This window comes from Agelaius phoeniceus, chromosome 24, assembly GCF_051311805.1.
Source record: "Agelaius phoeniceus isolate bAgePho1 chromosome 24, bAgePho1.hap1, whole genome shotgun sequence".
NCBI classification, from domain to species: domain Eukaryota; kingdom Metazoa; phylum Chordata; class Aves; order Passeriformes; family Icteridae; genus Agelaius; species Agelaius phoeniceus.
The window spans coordinates 8,232,956-8,251,555 of record NC_135288.1 but is presented as its reverse complement, the minus strand read 5'-3'; the positions used below and the strand labels follow the sequence as shown (position 1 = coordinate 8,251,555).

The 18,600-nt window shown below is 48.3% G+C and overlaps 2 protein-coding genes across 2 annotated transcripts; both read left to right on the top strand.

Moving 5' to 3' along the window:
• The first annotated feature begins 958 nt into the window (after positions 1 to 958).
• UBE2J2 (ubiquitin conjugating enzyme E2 J2) lies at positions 959 to 5,067 on the top strand. The gene is made up of 7 exons (XM_054647815.2): positions 959 to 1,143; positions 2,082 to 2,212; positions 2,555 to 2,595; positions 2,900 to 3,002; positions 3,292 to 3,430; positions 3,721 to 3,801; positions 4,469 to 5,067. Exons 2-7 carry the CDS (start codon positions 2,082 to 2,084, stop codon positions 4,754 to 4,756), a joined length of 783 nt encoding a protein of 260 aa, XP_054503790.2. The 5' UTR covers positions 959 to 1,143; the 3' UTR covers positions 4,757 to 5,067.
• A 4,443-nt stretch (positions 5,068 to 9,510) lies between these two features.
• On the top strand, positions 9,511 to 18,350 carry C1QTNF12 (C1q and TNF related 12). Its single transcript, XM_054647960.2, has 8 exons — positions 9,511 to 10,912; positions 11,840 to 11,959; positions 12,651 to 12,762; positions 13,181 to 13,362; positions 14,248 to 14,356; positions 14,610 to 14,700; positions 16,255 to 16,333; positions 17,604 to 18,350. Exons 1-8 carry the CDS (start codon positions 10,754 to 10,756, stop codon positions 17,700 to 17,702), a joined length of 951 nt encoding a protein of 316 aa, XP_054503935.2. The 5' UTR covers positions 9,511 to 10,753; the 3' UTR covers positions 17,703 to 18,350.
• The last annotated feature ends 250 nt before the right edge of the window (positions 18,351 to 18,600 follow it).

Sequence of the window (18,600 nt, the reverse complement as noted above, 5' to 3'; positions counted from 1 at the left end):
AATTTATTTTTAATGCCCAAAACAAACCCTTAAACCCTTAAAATTCCCATTTATTTCCTATAAACATAAACAGCATAAATAAAAAAATAACTTTTTTACATAAAACCCCCACTTTCTACATAAAAAATCCCTTTAATTCCTATAAACAAAAAATACATAAATAAACTTTTCTACACCCCTGGTGCTTCACCTGCCAGGCAGGCCTGATGACACGGGGTTAATCATTAATTAAAATGTTCATTAAATTGTTAATTGCTATTTGTGCAGAGTTCTGGTGATGTCACCTGCCCTGGCATGGCTTTGTCACCTCCCCTTATTGCTCCACCCTTGTTAAAAATGAGATTTTTTGGGATATTCCTTGTTAAAAAGAGTTTTTTATGGAATATTCCTCATTTAAAAGGATTTTTATGGGATTTTCTTCATTTAAAAGGAGTTTTTAGGGGATATTCCACGTTAAAATGGAGGTTTTTTGGGCTAATTCTCCTTTAAAAAAAGATTTTTTTAAATAGTATATATATATATATATCTCTACATATACTTTTGAATATACTTTTACATGTATATATTTATATTTATCATATATATATGTAAAATACATACTTTTACGCACACACATATATATGCAAAAATATATTTAAAATTATTTTAAGCTAAGGCCGTGCTTTTGGCAAATTGCGCAGGATATCGCCCCTTTTATTCTTCATTCAACATTTTTATATAAAATCTTTTAAAGTCTGAGCCCTATTTCTCTCAGTTGCCGTGCCCTGACCGCGATATTTTCTCTCTTTTTGTCACGACAGGGAGCGGGGCCGTGCCCTGACCGCGATGTTTTCCCGCTTTCGGTCACGCCAGGGATCGCGGCTGGGCCCGGCCCCCGCTCCCCTCACGGTTCCCCTCACGTTCCCCTCACGTTCCCGCCCTGCGCGCGCGGCCCCGGAAGCGGAAGCCGCGCGAGCCCCGGAAGCGCCGCCGGCTCCTTCCCGGCAGCGCCGCCATCTTGGCTGCAGCCGTGAGGGAGCCGCGGCCGCCGCTGCCCGCCCCGCCCGCTCCGCCGCCATCGCGGCCCGGCCGCCGCTCCCCGCCTGCCTCCCTCCCTCGGCCGCGGGCAGGAGGGGCCGCCCGGGGCCTGGCGGCCGCGGAGAGGTGAGCGGGACGGGGAGGGACGGGCGGGCTGCCTTCCTGTCTCACTCTCTGCGTTCTCCTTCTCCCTCCGTTTTCCCCTCTCCTTCCCTCCCTTTTTCACCTTTCTCTTCTATTTCAGTCTCTCCTTTCCTCGGCTGCCTTCCTGTCTCACCTCTCACCCCTTCTCTGCCGTTCTCCTCTCTCCCACCTTTCCCCATCTCTCTTCTCCCCTCTTATTCCCTCCCTCTCTTTTCTACCTTTCTCCTTTCTTTTTCAGTCCCTCTGCTGCCTTCTTGTCTCACCCCTCTCTGCCGTTCTCCTCCTCTCCCTCCTTTCCCCATCTCCCTCTGTTTCTCCTTCCTCTCTCCTTTTTCCCTCTCCTGTTTCTCCCTCTCCTTCCCTCCCTCCTTTTCCACCTTTCCCCTCTCAGTCCTTCCTTTCCTCTTTCCCTTCTTCCCTCCCTCTCTGATTCCTCTTTCCCCTCTCTCCCTTTCATTCCCTTCCTTCCTTTTCCCTCCTTCTCCTTTTCCTTTCAGTCCCTCTCTCTTTACCTCTTCCTTTTCCCCCCTTCTCTTTTTTCCTTATTTTTCTCCTTTTCTCCCTTTCACTCCCTCCCTTCCTCTTTTCCTTTTTCCCTCCCTCCCTCTCCTGTTTTCTCTTTTCCTCCTCTCCCTTTTATTCCCCATTTTTCTCCCCTTTGTCCCTCCTTTTTACCCTCTTTTCCCCCTCTTTTCTTCCCTTTTTCTTCCCCCTTTTTCCATGGTTCTCGCTCCTTAAAAATTCAAATAATAGAATATAAATCCATATCATTGAATTTACATCTCAAATACAACCATAAAGTGGATTTTATGAAGACCTGGAGAAAGGTTCTATGAAGCTCTGTGCTTACTGAGGTTGCATTAATGAATTTTAATGAATGGATTTCATTGTAATTAACGAATTAACTGTTTTTTATTTAGATGAGCAGCAGCAGCAATAAGAGGGCCCCCACCACAGCCACGCAGAGGCTGAAGCAGGATTACCTGAGGATCAAAAAGGATCCAGTGCCTTACATCTGTGCTGAGCCCCTGCCCTCCAACATCCTGGAATGGTGGGGATGGGGAATGGGAATGAGAAATGGGAATTGGGAAATGGGAGTGGGGATTGAGAATGGGGGAATGGGAATTGGAATGGGGGATGAGAGTGGGGAATGGGAATTGGAGGGGGAGAGTTGGAAATGGGGAATTAGGGATGGAAAACTGGGGTGGGAGCTGGGGTGGGAGTTGGGGTGCATTGTCCCTCACCCCCGAGCAGCAGCAGGTTTCCCACGCTCTCAGCTCTTTCTCCCTCCCTCTGGGGTCTGGGCAGGTGCAGAGGGAGGCTGTACCTGAGGCTGCTCCTGATCTTTGGGGTATTTGTGGTTTTTCCCAGCGTTCCATTCCCTCTTTTCCAGGCACTACGTGGTGCGAGGGCCTGAGCTGACCCCATATGAAGGTAAATCCCTGCCTGGGCGTTTGCAGGAAATTCAGGAATTCCAGGGGGTGGGGAAAGGCAAAATAACCCCACTAAAAACAGCTCCAAAAACCGGGAAAGAGGTAAAGAGATACGGAATGCTGCTGTCAGTCATTCTTCTCTTATCAAGAGTAGGATTTATTTAATATCATTTTATATGTATTTATTAAATACAAATTATTTCACCCATTTGGGTGCTTTAGAAGAAGGAATAAAGCAGGGGAATTGAGAATGGGAGATTTTTATTAAATATGACTCATTTAACCCATTTTTTGCTGGTTTGCAGGTGGATATTACCACGGAAAATTAATATTCCCTCGAGAATTCCCTTTCAAACCCCCCAGTATTTATATGATCACCCCCAATGGCAGGTTCAAGTGCAACACAAGGTAAGGGCTCTTTCCCAATATTGCAGCCGTTCCCATCCCAAATCCAGGACCCCGTTCCCATCCCAGCCGTTCCCATCCCAAATCCAGGGCTCTTTCCCAGCATCCCAGCCGTTCCCATCCCAGCCATTCCCATCCCAGCCGTTCCCATCCCAAACCCAGGCCCCGTTCCCATCCCAAGCCCAGGCCCCGTTCCCATCCCAGCCGTTCCCATCCCGAATCCAGGCCCCGTTCCCGGCCCAGCCGTTCCCAGCCCCATTCCCGGTTCCCGGCTCTGTTTGTCCCTGGCCAGGCTCTGTCTGTCCATCACGGATTTCCACCCGGACACCTGGAACCCGGCCTGGTCCGTGTCCACCATCCTGACGGGGCTGCTCAGCTTCATGGTGGAGAAGGGGCCCACCCTGGGCAGCATCGAGACCTCCGAGTTCACCGTGAGTCCCTTGGGCAGAGTGCCACAGAATTTGGGATTGCTCAAGGGTAGAGCCTGGCTGGGATTTGGTTCCTTTTTCCAGCCTTTTTCCTTGACCCTGATCAAAAATTAACATAATTTGTGCTTATAAACCTCAATTTTAGTCAATAATCTTCACAAATGTGATGTTTTAAATGTTAGAACCCACTTGGTGTGAGGTTTGCACCGTTCTGGTGGGAAATCAGGGGTGGAATTGAAATAAATGGATTGAATTTTCAAGGAGTTGCTGATAAATTTGGTTTTTCTCCCCAGAAAAGGCAGCTGGCTGCACAGAGCTTAGCATTTAATTTAAAAGACAAAGTCTTCTGTGAGCTCTTCCCTGAAGTGGTGGAGGTGAGGAAATCTTCATTCATTATTCATTTTTCAGCTCCAGACCTCCCTTGCTGCCCCTCTCCAAATTCCACTTTCCCATGCAGGAAATCCAGCAAAAGCCCCCAAATCCCCACAAATTCCACTTTCCCACTGAGTTTCCTCTCCCCTTTTGCAGGCAATGAAGCAAAAGCAAAAACCACAAGATGAGCTGAGCTCCAGACCTCCCCCTCTGCCCCTCCTCAGTTTCCCCTTTCCCATGCAGGAGATCAACCAAAATCCCCACAAATTCCACTTTCCCACTCAATTTCCTCCCCCCTTTTCCAGGAAATCCAGCAAGAGCACCCAAATCACCGCAGTTTGCTCTCCCCTTTTGCAGGAACTGAAACAAAAGCAGAGAGCACAGGGCAAGCTGAGCTCCAGGCCTCCCTCCCCAAATCCCACTCTCCCATTTGATTTTCTTTTTCCCTGTGCAGAAAATCAAACAAAAGCGCCCAAATCTCCCCAATTTCCTCCTCCTCTTTCCCAAGCACTCAAACCCACCAAGATCCCCCCAGATTCCCCTTTCCCACTGGATTTGCTGTCCCCCTGCAGGAGATGAAGCAGAAGGCCCAGGAGGAGCTGAGCTCCAGGGCCCCTCTCTGCCCCTCCTCAGTTCCCCGTTCCCACTGGATTTGCTGTCCCCCTGCAGGAGATGAAGCAGAAGCAGAGGGCCCAGGAGGAGCTGAGCTCCCGGCCGCCGCCGCTGCCGCTGCCCGACGTGGTTCCGGACGGGGACGCGCACCTGGGCCACCACGGGCAGGCCCCGCCGCTGGGGCCGCGCGCGGCGCTGGCGCCCGGGCCCGCCGGGGGCCTGCAGCAGCCGCCCAGGAACCACGGACTCTTGGGGGGGGCCCTGGCCAACCTGTTCGTCATCGTGGGCTTCGCCGCCTTCGCCTACACAGTCAAGTACGTGCTGAGGAGCATAGCCCAGGAGTGAGGCCTGCAGGGACCGGGCTCCCGGGGCCTTGGGGGGACTGTGGGGTTCAGCCCTGCCCCGGCCCCGGCGGGCTCGGGAACCTTTGGGTGTGTGGGGCTCTGCTCCAGCTGTGCTTTCAACACTGAAGATCTTCAGCCAGTTTTGATTCTGTTGAGTTTTCACTTCAGGATGAATGGGACTCTCGGAATGGGACTCTTGGGGTGGAAAATTCGGGGTTTTGCCCTTCTGGGTTGCGGTGGGGCTGGGTGAGACACATTGATTTGTAGAGCTCTCCTCCATCTGTGGTTTGAACATTGAAGATCTTCAACAAATTTGACTCTGTTGAGTTTTCAATTCAGGGTGAGTGGGACTCTCTGGAATGGGACTCTTGGGGTGGAAGATTCGGGGTTTTTGCCCTTCCTGGGTTGTGGTGGGGTTTGGGGTTCAGAAGCCAAAGCATTGTTGGGGAGCCACTTGGACTGGTAGAGCTCTCCTCCATCTCTGGTTTGAACATTGAAGATCTTCAGCCACTTTGGACTCCGTTGAGTTTTTCATTCAGGATCAGTGGGGCTCATTGGAATGGGACTCCTTGGGTGGAAAATTTGGGGTTTTTTGGCCTTCCTTGGTTCTGTGGGATTTGGGTTCTGCTCATCGTGGGCTGCACAGTCAAGAGCTGAGGAGCAGGGCCAGGAGTGAGGGCCCTGCAGGGACCAAACTCCACTGGGGGGAACTTTGGGGTTTTTGCCCTTCCTGGGTTGTGGTGGGGTTTGGGTCTTGCTGCTGGTGAGAAATCAAATTTATTGGTTTTATTGGCCAGGAATTGTTTTAGTGTCCCAAAAATGGGGGTTTGTGTCCCAAAAATGGGGGTTTGTGTCCCAAAAATGGGGGTTTGTGTCCCAAAATTGGGGGTTTGTGTCCCAAAATTCAGCGTTTGGGGCTCTGGGGATGGAGGGAGCAGCACCTGGGAGGGAAGAATTCCAATTTTGGGGTGGGAATAACAAAGGAGCTCCTGGGTCAGAGGAAAACCCCAAATGTGGCTCCACTTGATTCAGGATTTGTTTTCATTCTTAAAAACCCCAAAATTCCTTTGGGATTCATCTGCTGAGGTAAGACCTTAAATTTTATTAAATTCTTTAAAACCCCAGCCCCAATTTTTTGGTTTTTCCCCTAAAAATTTCATGCACTTAAACCCAAAAATGCCAATTCTTTGGAATTGGGAATGGAATTTTTATTCCCACTTTTTGGGGTTGATTTGTGTTTTCCTGGGAATTCAGCTTTCCCCCCCAAAAAAAGAAAAAATTAAATTTCAACCTCTCCCTCAGGATAAAATCTTGGGATAAATCCTTGAAATTCCAGCTGCAGTTCCATGGATTTGAAAGTTTGGGAATTTTCCCACAGAATCTTTATTTTTAATAAAAATTCCTGGATTTTGGGGGGATTTTCCCCTTTTTCCTGGATTTTCCAAGCTCAGAGGAGTGGGAATGGCTGCGTTGTAAAGTGATTTATTCATAATAAAAATCCATAAAAAATCGACTTTGTGGGGCTTTTTTGGGGAATAAAATTCCATGGGGAAAAAATGGGGTTTGGGATATTTCAGTTCATAAATAAAATAATGAAAAATATTCATTTTTCCTGATTGTTTTCCTTTTTTCAGTTGGATTTTCCAGCTTCCCTTGGATGTCTTGGTGTCTCTCCTTCATCATTCATAATTTCTGTAATTCCTTGAAATTTTGGGATATTTTTGGAGCATTCCTGCTGATAATTATTGATTTTAATTAATATTAAATTATAAATAATAAATTATAATATTATAAACTAGATACATAATTTTATATAGTTTTATATAATTGCAATTATTATCTATATTATTTATTTATAAACTATTTATAAATTATGAATACTTAATGATTTAATTAATAATTACAGGCAATTTAATTATTTATTAATCAGGGATTAATTAATCCTGCCATTTTCATGGGGAAAAAAATTGTATTTTTAAAGCCAGAAAATCCCATTTCCAGCAGAAAAATCAAAAAAAGGGAATTAATTCCATAAAAACTCCAGGAATTCCCAAATTCCTGGAATTTCTTTTGGGAAGGAGGGCGGCTCATTAGGATTAATTGGAATTCCTAATTAGCGCCGGGAGCTTTGCCCTGCCGGGTTATTTCCCTTTTGGAGTGGCAGAAATTTGGGAATTTTTTCCATTTTTCCGGGAATTTGGGGTTTTGGGGATCGGCCACGAGGTGGCGCCGCCGTGCCGGGAATCGGGGCTGGAGCGGATTCGAGGAATCCTGGAAAATCCCGACCTGGGAACGATCCCAAATCCCGGAAATCCTAAAATCCCTCCCTGGGGGCGCCTCTGGGAATGTGGGAATTCCCAAAATTGAGAAGAAGATTTTTGGGATGATCCTGAAATTGGAAAGGGGATTTCTGGGATCATCCAAAAATCAGGAAAAGTATTTTTGTGATAATCCCAAAAATTGGGGATATTCTGGGGGGATTTTTAGGATTTTTCCCAAAGAATCAAGAAAAGGATTTTTGGGATGATCCCAAATTCGGGAAGGGGATTTCTGGGATGATCCCAAAATTGGGAAAAGGATTTTTGGGATTTCCCGGCCTGGGGCTCTGGGAATTCGCTCGGCCCCGGGCAGGTCCCGCCCAGAGCGGGGCAGGCGCCGGGGAGGTTCAAAATTATCAACAAATCCCAAAAATGAGCAACAAATCCCGCCTGGAATGTGCTGGGCTGAGCTGCTTTAACTCCTGCCGTGCTGGGGACGTTCCAGCGGGACTTTGCCCTCCCCAAATCCCAGGGGTTTCTGTTTTTCCCATTCTCAAACTCCAGGTTTTTTCCATTTTTCCTATTCCCAAATTCCCATTTTCCCCCTATTTTCCTGTTCTCAAATTCCAGGGTTTTTTTTTCCTTTTTTTCCCTTCCCAAATTCCAGATTTTTCCATTTTTCCCCTTCCCAAATTCCAGGGTTCCATTTCTTCCCATTCCCAAAATCCATTTTATTCTTTTTTTTTTCCCTTCCCAAATTCCATTTTTTTTCCATTTTTTCATGTCCCCAAATTCCACATTTTTCTGGAGGTGTTGCCAAGAAAACAGGAAAAAAAAATTTGATTTTTTTGGATTTTGGGTTGGGAGTGTCCCGTGCCTCAGTTTCCCCAAGATCCAGAGTTTTCCTCCCAATCCATAAATTTTTTTCTCCTTGTCCACAAAACTGGGAAATGAAACAGGGATTCTGCTCTGTCCAGGCTGGGGTTTATCCCAAGGCAGGGATTTCCAGCCCTGCCAGGTGCTCCAAATTCCCAAAAAACCCTGATTTCCCTGGGATAAAATTCCCCAAAAAAGCTGATTTTCCTGTGAGAAATTCCCAAAACCCTCCTGATTTCCCTGGGATAAAATCCCCCCCAAAAAAGTTGATTTTCCTGGGATACATCCCAAAAAACCACTGATTTTTCTGGGATAAATTCCCCAAAAAAAGCTGATTTTCCTGGGATAAAATCCCCCAAGAAACTGATTTCCCCGGGATAAATCCCAAAAGAAAAGCTGATTTCGCTGGGATAAATTCCATAAAAAACCTGATTTTTGTGGCATCAAATCCAAACAAAAAAGCTGAATTTCCTGGGATAAATTTAAAAATAAAGCAGCTGATTTTTGATTTTTCTGGGATAAAATCCCCAAAGGGATCGGATTTTGCAGGGATGCGCAGGGAGGAAGCGGGCGCCGGTCCCAACCTGGGGCAGTTCCATTATCGGGGAATTTCATGGGATCGTGGAGCGGCGCCTGCGGCTCCTCCTTTTTCCCTTTTTTTTTTTTCCCTGTTTTTTTTCCTCCTCCTTTTCTGGGAGTTGATGGAAACTGGAAACTCCTCCGGGAAGCCGCGAGGAGCCGGAGCCGCGGCAGGAGCTGGGATTTGGGGTTTGGGATCTGGGTTTGGGGTTTGGGATCTGGGATTTGGGGTTTGGGATCTGGGATTGGGGTTTGGGATTTGGGATTGGGGTTTGGGATTTGGGGTTCGGGGTCTGGGGAACCCGCGCGCTCCTGCCCCGTGACAGCGCCGGGGGTTGCGGGGATTTTTTAGGGGAAAACTGAAAAAAGGAAAAACTTCGGGAAGCTCCACCTGCTCCTGCCGGGCTCGGGAGGTTTCGCTTCCCCCCGCGGAGCTCCTGGAGCGTGAGGAATTCGGGGTTTGGGTTTTGGGGTTTTCTTGGGGGGGTGTGAGGCGTTGGGGGTTGGGGTTGTTTTTTGGGATATGTTTTTTGAGATTTATTTTTTGGGATGTAAGGAATTTGAGGTTTAGGATTTGTTTTTTCGGGTGTGAGGAATTTGGTTTTGGGCATGTGAAGGATTTGTTTTGAGGGATTTGTTTTTTAGGGTGTGAGGGATTTTTTGGGGGGGATGTGAGGGGTTTCTCTTTTGGGATTTGAGGGATTTGGTTTTTGGGGTGTGACTGATTTGTTGTATGGGATCTGTTTTTTGGGGTGTGAGAGGTTTGGGTTTTGGAGTTTGTTTTTTGGGATGTGAGGGGTTTGTTTATTGGGGTGTGACAGTTGTTTTTTGGGATTTGTTTCTTGGGGTGTGAAGAATTGTTTTGGGATGTGAAGGATCTGGTTTTTGGGCTGTGAGGGATTTTTGGGGGTCTGAGGGATCTGGTTTTTGGGATCTGGTTTTTGGGATCCGTATTTTGGGATCCGCATTTTGGGATCTGTATTTTGGGATCTGGTTTTTGGGATCCGTATTTTGGGATCCGTATTTTGGGATCCGTATTTTGGGATCTGTATTTTGGGATCTGTTTTGGGGTGCGGGGCTGGGTTTTGTCCCTCCAAGGCCGGGATGCCGGCGCTTCCCTGGGTTCCGATTCCCCGCAGCGCCGAGCGCAGTTCCAGGATTTGTGCCGGGAATGGCCGGGGTGGTCCCGGGCTCTGAGCCCAGCCTGGCTAAACCCCGCCTGAGCCGGGCCCAGCCCTGCCCTGCGGCTTCCAGCACCTTTAAAACCAGCTTTAAACCCAACCTGGGAGGGTTTAGAGCCTTTAAAACCAGCTTTAAACCGAACCTGGGAGGGTTTAGAGCCTTTAAAACCAGTTTCAAGCCCTATCTGGGGGGGCAGAGTAAAACCAGCTTTAAATCCGGCTTGGGGTCAGAAGGGGCTGAGTAAAACCAGTTTCAAGCCCCATTCGGGGGTGCTGAGTGCCTTTAAAACCGGTTTTAGGCGGGATTTAGGGCAGAGCAGCCCCTCGCCTCTGGGATTTCTGGGAAGCTCCCACGGACTCAGCTTCATCTCCTGAGGATCCAGAATTCCAAACAAATTCCAAACAAATTAATCTCCAGCTTTTCCATCCCGAGGAGCTGCTTGGAACCTTCTGGAATTTGGATGTTTTTGGACACAGATCTGGGTTTTTTTGGTCCTGAAGGATTTTGCACCTGGCTGCTTGGAACCTCCTGGAATTTGGATGGTTTTGGACACAAATCTGCTTGGATCCTTCTCACCTGCTTAATTCTGGATTTATTTTAGAGAGAAATCTGGGTTTTTTTGCTCCTGAAGGATTCTCCTCCAGCTCCTTGATTCTGACCTGGTTCATTTGGATTTATTTTGGACACAAATCTGGTTTTTTATTGCTGACTGCTTGGATCCTTTTCACTTGCTTCATTCTGGATTTATTTTAGAGACAAATCTGATTTTTTTTTTAATTGCTCCTGAAGGACTTTCCTCCAGCTTCTTGATCCTGACCTGATTAATTTGGGGTTTTTGGGTTTTTATTGGTATTGAAGCATTTTACACCTGGCTCTTTGGCCCTGACCTGGTTAATTTGGATTTTTATTGGTACTGGAGCATTTTACCCCTGGCTCCTTGATCCTGACCTAATAAATTCAGATTTTTTTGGACACAAATCTGATTTTTTTGGTCCTGGATCATTTCCCCCCCGGCTCCTTGACCCTGACCTGGCCAATTCCAATTTTTTGGGACACAAATTGGATTTTTTTGGGACACAAATTGGCTTTTCCTCGCTGCCACCATGCCGGGCTGGTGGCTGCTGCTGGCGCTGCTGTGCCACCAGCTGTGTCCCCGCGTGGTGACAGCGGCCAGGAGGGACAGGGACAGGGACAGGAGGGGCAGGAAGGAGCACCCGGAGCCCCTGAACACCTCCCTGGCCAACAGCGAGGAGCAGCCCAAGGTGGGTTTGGGTCATTCCTGGAGTTATCCTGGAGTTATTGGGATTTTCCTGCCATTTCTGCACTGATTTCGGGCTCATTTCATCAATTCTCTTTGGGTTTTTGTTTAATTTTCATTGTTCTCCATGTTGGGAACAGCAGAGAACTCTCAAGGTGGGTTCTGGGATCATTCCCAGAGTTATTCCTGGAGTTATTGGGATTTTCCTGCCTTTTCCCAACCTCATTGCATGAATTTCCTTCAATTTTTATGTTTAATTTTGATGTTTCCTCATGTCGGGAACAGCAGAGAACGCCCGAGGTGGGTTCTGGGATTGTTCCCAGAATGATCCATTTTTCCATCCCCTGAACATCTGGGTGGGTTTTCCATGGAATTGCAGGGGATTGTCAGGGAATGGGAGTCCCTGCAGTGGGAAAAAGATCTCTGAGGGACTCAGAAAAAGATCTCTGAGGGACTCAGAAAAAGAGATCTGAGGGACTCAGGAAAAGAGATCTGAGGGACTTCCAGAGCTCCGGGCTCCTCCTGATCCCTCAGTGTCCTCCAAAAGAAGCAGGATCAGCCCAGACTGGATTTTTTTGCATCTTAGGAGAATCTGGGCAGGTTTTCCCTGGAATTTCAGAGGATTGTCAGGGAATGGGAGTCCCAGCAGTTACAAAAAGATCTCTGAGGGACTCTCAGAGCTCTTGGCTCCTCCTGATCCTTCAGTGTCCTCCAAAAAGCCGCCTGGGCTGGACTTTTAGCACCTTACAAGCATCTGAGAAGGTTTTCCATGGAATTTGAAGATCTCTGAGGGACTTTTGGAGCTCTTGGCTCCTCCTGATCCCTCAAGGCCACCCTCAGTGTCCTCCAAAAGCAGCACCAGCAGCCCAGGCTGGATTTTTGGGACCCCTGAGGCCAATCCCTCCATGATCCTTGTCCTGGTTGTCCCCAGCTCCTGGAGGCTGCAGACGCACGGATCACAGACCCCCGCAGGACCTGGATCTCCTTCGTGCACCGCCCGGACGACGGCAGCAACTCCAAGAGGAGATGCAAAGGCAAAGACAAAAAATTGGTAGGATTTGCACCCCACGTGTCCCAGTTTCCTTCCTGCTGCTCATCCTCAAGGTTCCAGCTTTTCCCAGCCCAAAGAGTGCTGAATTTCCATTTTTTGGGGGGTTTAATTTCTCCATTTTTGAGAAATTTGAGCCTTCTTGCTTTGGCAGTGGAGATGTGGGAATTTTGAACCTGCCTCTCTCAAACTGAGCCTTTCTCATCTCTCAAATTGAGCCTTTTCTAGGTTATTTTCCCACTCATTAAAAATAAAATCAGGGTTTTTCTTTTCCTTCCAAGAGATAAAGTCCAAGTATCCCAAAGGATCAATTAATCAAGGTGTGGACAAGTGGTTTATTTCAAATTAATGAGCTGAGTGACAGCTCATTAATCATGTGGCACTTTTCATCTGCTGCTTGGACAATCTTGGATTCTTTTAATTATTTTAATTATTTGAGGCATTTTTTGCGTCCTCTGAATGTCTGGGCAGCTTTTCCATGGAATTTTAGAGGATTATCAGGGAATGGGAGTCCCAGCAGCTGGAAAAAGATCTCTGAGGGACTCTCAGAGCTCTTGGCCCTTCCTGATCCCTCAGTGTCCTCCAAAAATTACCGGGAATTTTCTGGGAACAAACCCCCTCACGTTGCTGATGTTCCTGTAGGATTTTCTGCAATTCCCAGGTTTTAATCCCAAATTTTCCCTTGTTCCCTCAGCGAGGCCTGGTGGGGCCTCCGGGGCCTCCCGGGCCTCAGGGACCTCCAGGAGCTCCCGGAGCTGAAGTCACCAGGGAAGTTCTTCTGCAGGAGTTCAAGGAGATCTTAAAAGGTAAAAGATTTAAAAAGTCAAAGATTTCCAAAGGATATTCAAGGTAAAGGGTGTTAAAGGCTGGAGGAGTTTTGTTTTGGTGAAGAACCGTGAACCAAAATGGCAACCAAAAATGTTCCCCCAGTGCTGCTGGGCTTTAATTGAAGATCCAAGTGCAGAATTCCAGGCACACATTAATGGTTTCATAGGCCAGGCCCTTAAATGAAGATTTTAGTTAATTTTATTTTGTTTTATTTCCCTTTTCCCCTCAGAAGCCATGGAGCACAGGGCCTCCCTGGCCATCTCAGCCCAGCCCAGCCAGCTGCTGCTGTTCCTGGAGAAGGTTCCATCACAGGAACAGGAATGGGCAGGCCACTAAATAAAGATTTAATTTAATTTTATTTTATTTTATTTTGTTTTATTCCCCTTTTCCCCTCAGAAGCCATGGAGCACAGGGCCTCCCTGGCCATCTCAGCCCAGCCCAGCCAGCTGCCCCCGCTGCTGCTGTCCCTGGAGGAGGCTCCCTCACAGCGGCGCCTGGAGGAGGCCTTCCACTGCAAGCTCAAGGGCCAGGTGCTGGTGGACAAGAAGACCTTGGTGGAACTCCACAATTTCCAGTTGGTGAGGAACCCCAGCCTCATCCTGCTGGAGATCAGCTCCAGGGCTCTGTGGGGCTTCTGCTGGGCCCAGAAACTCCTCTGGGGCTGAAAGGAAGAGACAAATCCATGAGAAGGTGTCCAAGGAGGCCAGAGGTGGATCCACCTGGGATCCCCTTTTTAAATTCATTATTCCAGAGGTTCTGCCACTGATGGATCCACCTGGGATCCCCTTTTTAAATCTGATATCCCAGAGGTTCTATCCCTGATGGATCCACCTGGGATCCTCTTTTAAAATCTGATATCCCAGAGGTTCTATCCCTGATGGATCCACCTGGGATCCTCTTTTAAAATCCACCATTCCATTATTTCCCAAACTTTTGGCAGCTTGGCTTGGCAGCCAGGCAGGATCAGCCCTGAGGCATGGGCAGGGCTGGAGGGAGAGCTGCTGCCTCATTAATTAGCAGGGAAAATGGGACTAATTAAGCCATCCCAGCAGTGGGCTGCTGCTTCCTGTGCCTCAGGCATGAGGTGCCCAACTCATTCCTGATTTTTCCTGGCTCGGAGCTGCTGTAGGAGGCTCTGGGTGCCAAACTGGCACCGCAGCCAGGGACAAGAGGAGTCGGGTTTGGGCTTGTGCCCTCTGGGGAAGGGGAATGCAGAGCCAGAGCAGCCCAGGGATTTGGGATCAGCACAGGGATGGAGCCAGGAGCAGCCCAGGGATTTGGGCTCAGCCCAGGGATTTGGGCTCAGCCCAGGGGTGGGTTTGGGCTCAGCCCAGGGGTGGGTTTGGGCTCAGCCCAGGGATTTGGGAGCAGCCCAGGGATTTGGGCTCAGCCCAGGGATTTGGGCTCAGCCCAGGGGTGGGTTTGGGCTCAGCCCGGGGCTCAGCTCTGTTCTCTCTCCACAGCCCGTGGCCAAGGGCGCGTTCCTGCGGGGCTCGGGGCTGAACCTGGCCACCGGGCGCTTCACCGCCCCCGTGGGCGGCATCTACCAGTTCTCAGCCAACATCCACATTGGTGAGTGCTGCCCCAGGGAGCCCCGACCCCTCGAGAACCCCCAGAGAACCCCCAGAGAATTCCCAGATATTCCAGAGGTTCTGCCCTGATGACCAGTGATGGATCCACCTTGGATCCTTTGCCTTTGGCTCCATCAGATATGGAGGAACCTTCTGGCACCTCCTGCAGCCATCCCAGGGCTGCTGATGCCCCTCTGTCCCTCAAAGCCCAGAATTTGTGGGATTTCTGACATTTTCCCTGCTGTTTTTCCCAGACCACAGCGAGCTGAAGAGCAAAGGGCAGCTGCGGGCGCGGGACAGCGTGCGGGTGCTGATCTGCATTGAGTCCCTGTGCCACAGACACACGTGAGGCGCCCCAGGGGCACTGAGGGGATTCTTTCCCTCTAATTTTCCACAGTTCTGAACATCTCGGCCAACTTTGGCAATTCTTTCCCTCAGGGGGATTTGGGGACCTTTTCCAGGGAAGAAGGGGCTGGAAAAGGAGCTTTTCCAGCAGAGGGCAAAGCTGTGGCTCTGTCCTTGGCCCCAGACCCCAAATTCCTTCCCAGGCTGATTTTAATGCCCTGCCCTGAGCTCCTCCAGAAATCCACAGGTCCAGAAATCAGGATGACTTTGGGACAGATCCCAGAGCAATCAGGATGGATTTGGGACATGTTCCAGAGCAGTGGGAGTGATCGGGATGGATTTGGGACAGATCCCAGAGCAATCAGGATGGATTTGGGACAGGGATCCCAGAATGATCAGGATGGATTTGGGACAGGGATTTGGGGCAGGTCCCAGATCCCTCAGGATGGGTTTGGGATGGTTCCCTCAGGATGGGTTTGGGGCAGGTCCCAGATCCCTCAGGATGGGTTTGGGACAGGGATTTGGGGCAGGGATTTGGGACAGATTCCTCAGGATGGATTTGGGGCCGGGATCTGGGGCAGGTCCCAGATCCCTCAGGATGGGTTTGGGGCAGGGATTTGGGATGGTTCCCTCAGGATGGATCTGGGATGGTTCCCTCAGGATGGGTTTGGGGCAGGGATTTGGGACAGGGATTTGGGACAGGGATTTGGGGCAGGTCCCAGATCCCTCAGGATGGATCTGGGATGGTTCCCTCAGGATGGGTTTGGGGCAGGTCCCAGATCCCTCAGGATGGGTTTGGGGCAGGGATTTGGGATGGTTCCCTCAGGATGGATCTGGGATGGTTCCCTCAGGATGGGTTTGGGGCAGGGATCTGGGGCAGGTCCCAGGCCAGGCGCGCGTGGCTGGGACGGACGGGCCGGCAGCAGCGCTGGGAGCCTGCCTGGACACATTCCCTGTGGAATTTCCTGGGAATGCCAGCACTGACTCACCCACCCATCCATCCATCCATCCATCCATCCATCCATGGGGCTGGAAAAGCCCTGGGGGGTTGGGATGAGCCCCAGAAGCTCAGGGGGAGCAGGGGAGGGCTGGGGCAGGACCTGACACAGCCGCGCCTGAGCCGCTGCCAAGGTTTCCAACCTCTCCTTTCTCCTGGGAAAAACTCGCTGGGACTTGCAGAGATTCATCACAGGGAAAAGATAATTAAAAACAAAAGAAAAGGAGGAAAGGGGTTGGTTTAATTGGGAAAATAAGGAAAAGCCAGGCTTAAGACTGAGTTTAACTGGGTTTGTGCTGAGTGGCAGGTGCCAAGGGGCTCCCTCTTGTTATTTTTGCTGGAAAAAACACAATGGAATGTGCAGGGATTCATCACTGGGAAAAATAATTAAGAAAAAAAAAAAAAAAAGAGGAAAGGGGTTGGTTAAATTGGGAAAATAAGGAAAAACAACAATGGACAGGAACCAGCCAGGCTTAAAACTGAGTTTAACTGGACAGAGCAGGTGCCAAGGGGCTCCAGCTTTTCATATTCTTAATCTGTTTATTCCTTACTTTTAGGTCTTTGGAAGTCATTGCTGGCCTGGAAAGCAACAGCAAAATCTTCACTGTTTATGTCCATGGCTTGCTGCAGCTGCAGGTGAGGCCCTGAAAATTGGGAATTTCTGCCCCAAATCTCTGGGGAGGACATGGAATTACTTCCTGGACCCTCCCCTGGAATTCCAGGAAATAAATAGCAAATAAATAATTAAATAATAAATAAATCAATCAATAACTAATGATAATGTTAAAATTAATTATTATTCATAAAGAACAATAAAATAAATAATTAACTAAGTAGCAAATAAATAATAATTAAATAATAAACCCTCTTTGTTCCTACATTTAAAGGAGGGAAATTCCTCACCTGGGGCAGCACCAGGAGGAAAACTTGACTGGGGTTTCACACTCTGAATTGAAGGCATGGGAAAAAGAAAAATCCAATATTTATAATAAATTTTAATTCATTTTTATTTCCCAACCCTCCCCTGGCATTGCACTCCCAGTGGAATTCCATTCCCAATGAACTGAAATTCCATTCCCAATGGGATTTCATGGGGATTGCATTCCCGATGGGATTTCTTTGGGAATTTCTATTCCCAGTGGGATTTCCCACCTCCCAGGAGGGGCTCTGAACCCACTTCACCCAAAAAGGCGCCAGGGCAGGGAAGATTTTTTGGAAAAAAACCCAGAAAAACCCACACCAAATTCCTTCCAAAGCCACAAAAATTCTTCCACTCCATCGGCTCAGCCCCAGACTTGGGCTGAATTCCTGCTGGGAATTTCAGATTTCTGAGGCCCGGGACAGCACCGCACTGCCCAGGGGCTGAGGAGAAGCTTCCAGAAGGGAATGGTGGAGCTGGGATCGGGGGTGTGCAGTTTGGGTAGGAGGGTGAGGTGTCCCAGGCTGGGAAACTCAGAGTTTGGGGCTTTAGAATAAGAAATAAATGGGGCAAGATGGGGGTTTTGGGGTGGTGGCTGCTCCTTCTGCTCCTCCTCCTCCTCCTGGGTTTTGGTGCTTTTGTGCCATTGGATAAAAACTCCACATTGCAGGCCATGGGTAGCTGGTTATTGAGTAAAAAGTAGAAATAATTTAGGTGTCATTTCTTATTTAGACACTTTAGGCCTCAGAGGCCTTGCAGAGAGAGACAGGGCTCCGTTTTTAGTTAAAGTGCTGCGTAATTCAGTTTATAGGACAATGATACAAATAAAAACGAACAAACGTCTGATTCCAAACAAGAAATTCCACCTCACACATTTAATCCCAGCCCTGGCTAAAAAGGAAGCTGAAACTCCACGGATTCCTGCTGGAGGGAGGGATTTCCCGTGTTTTCCCTGCAGAAATTCCCATTTTTCCTATTTCCCCACAGGCCGGCCAGTATGCCTCCATCTTCGTGGACAACGGCGCCGGCGCTGCCCTCACCGTCCAGCCCGGCTCCGATTTCATGGGAATGCTGCTGGGGGCTTAGCGCGAGGATGGCTCCCAAAATTCCCAAAATTCCCAAATTCCCAAATTCCTGCCTTTGGACTGAAAACCACCCCCCCACTTTAACCCTGAAACCGCTCCCTGTTCCTGCAGAGTTCTCATTCATCCCCAGCTCGTCCAGCTTTGCTTCCAGAAGTTGCTGCTGATTTTTGAGGTCCTCACCAGCTCGTTCTTCATCAGAATTCTGCTTTTTAGCCTCTTTTTACCCCAAAAACCCCCTTGGAATATTTAATTTGTGCTTCACCAGGCGCTCACGGAGCCGCACACTGCATTGGGAGCTCTTGTGTTGTAATTTGGTTGTTTCACTGTAGCACTTGTAACCAGCACGGGGTTGGGGTTTTCTTTGGGATTGATTTGGGTTTTGTTTTGGGGTTGGAAATGAAGGATTGAGATGGGAAATATCAGAAATAAATCAGTGACTCTTTTCTGTGTGGTGGGGAGGAAGGGGACAAGGATTTTCCAGCAAAGTTGCATTTTCCAGGGGCCTGGGAATGGTTTGGATCCTCTCCCAGGTTCAGATTTGGGTGTATTTGACAAGGAAAATGTTGGATTTTCCTACAATCCAAGGAATCCCAGGCTTGAACTCTTTTATATCCTTTATATCAAAATAAAATTATATATTATAATTATATATATATTTATAATATATATAATTATGTCTCTAATTATATTTTTTCTAAATATAATTATATATATTTTATATTTTTAGAAAGTATATAATATATATAATTATATTTTTATATATGGTTTTCCCTAGTTTATATAGACAGTTTTCCCAGTTTATTTATTTACTCTCCCTCAAATCCTGGAATCCTGAACTCCTCCTCAAACCAGGAATCCCAAACTCTTCTCATCCTCAAACCAGGAATCCCAAACTCTCC

Bases quoted from the DNA above. Each gene is read 5' to 3' on its own strand.
- UBE2J2 (XM_054647815.2), top strand. From the start codon at position 2,082: ATGAGCAGCAGCAGCAATAAGAGGGCCCCCACCACAGCCACGCAGAGG. The intron at 3,003-3,291 runs GTAAGGGCTCTT...GTCCCTGGCCAG, and splicing joins AGGTTCAAGTGCAACACAAG to GCTCTGTCTGTCCATCACGG. The intron at 3,431-3,720 runs GTGAGTCCCTTG...TTTTCTCCCCAG, and splicing joins TCGAGACCTCCGAGTTCACC to AAAAGGCAGCTGGCTGCACA.
- C1QTNF12 (XM_054647960.2), top strand. From the start codon at position 10,754: ATGCCGGGCTGGTGGCTGCTGCTGGCGCTGCTGTGCCACCAGCTGTGT. The intron at 11,960-12,650 runs GTAGGATTTGCA...TTGTTCCCTCAG, and splicing joins AAGGCAAAGACAAAAAATTG to CGAGGCCTGGTGGGGCCTCC. The intron at 16,334-17,603 runs GTGAGGCCCTGA...ATTTCCCCACAG, and splicing joins ATGGCTTGCTGCAGCTGCAG to GCCGGCCAGTATGCCTCCAT.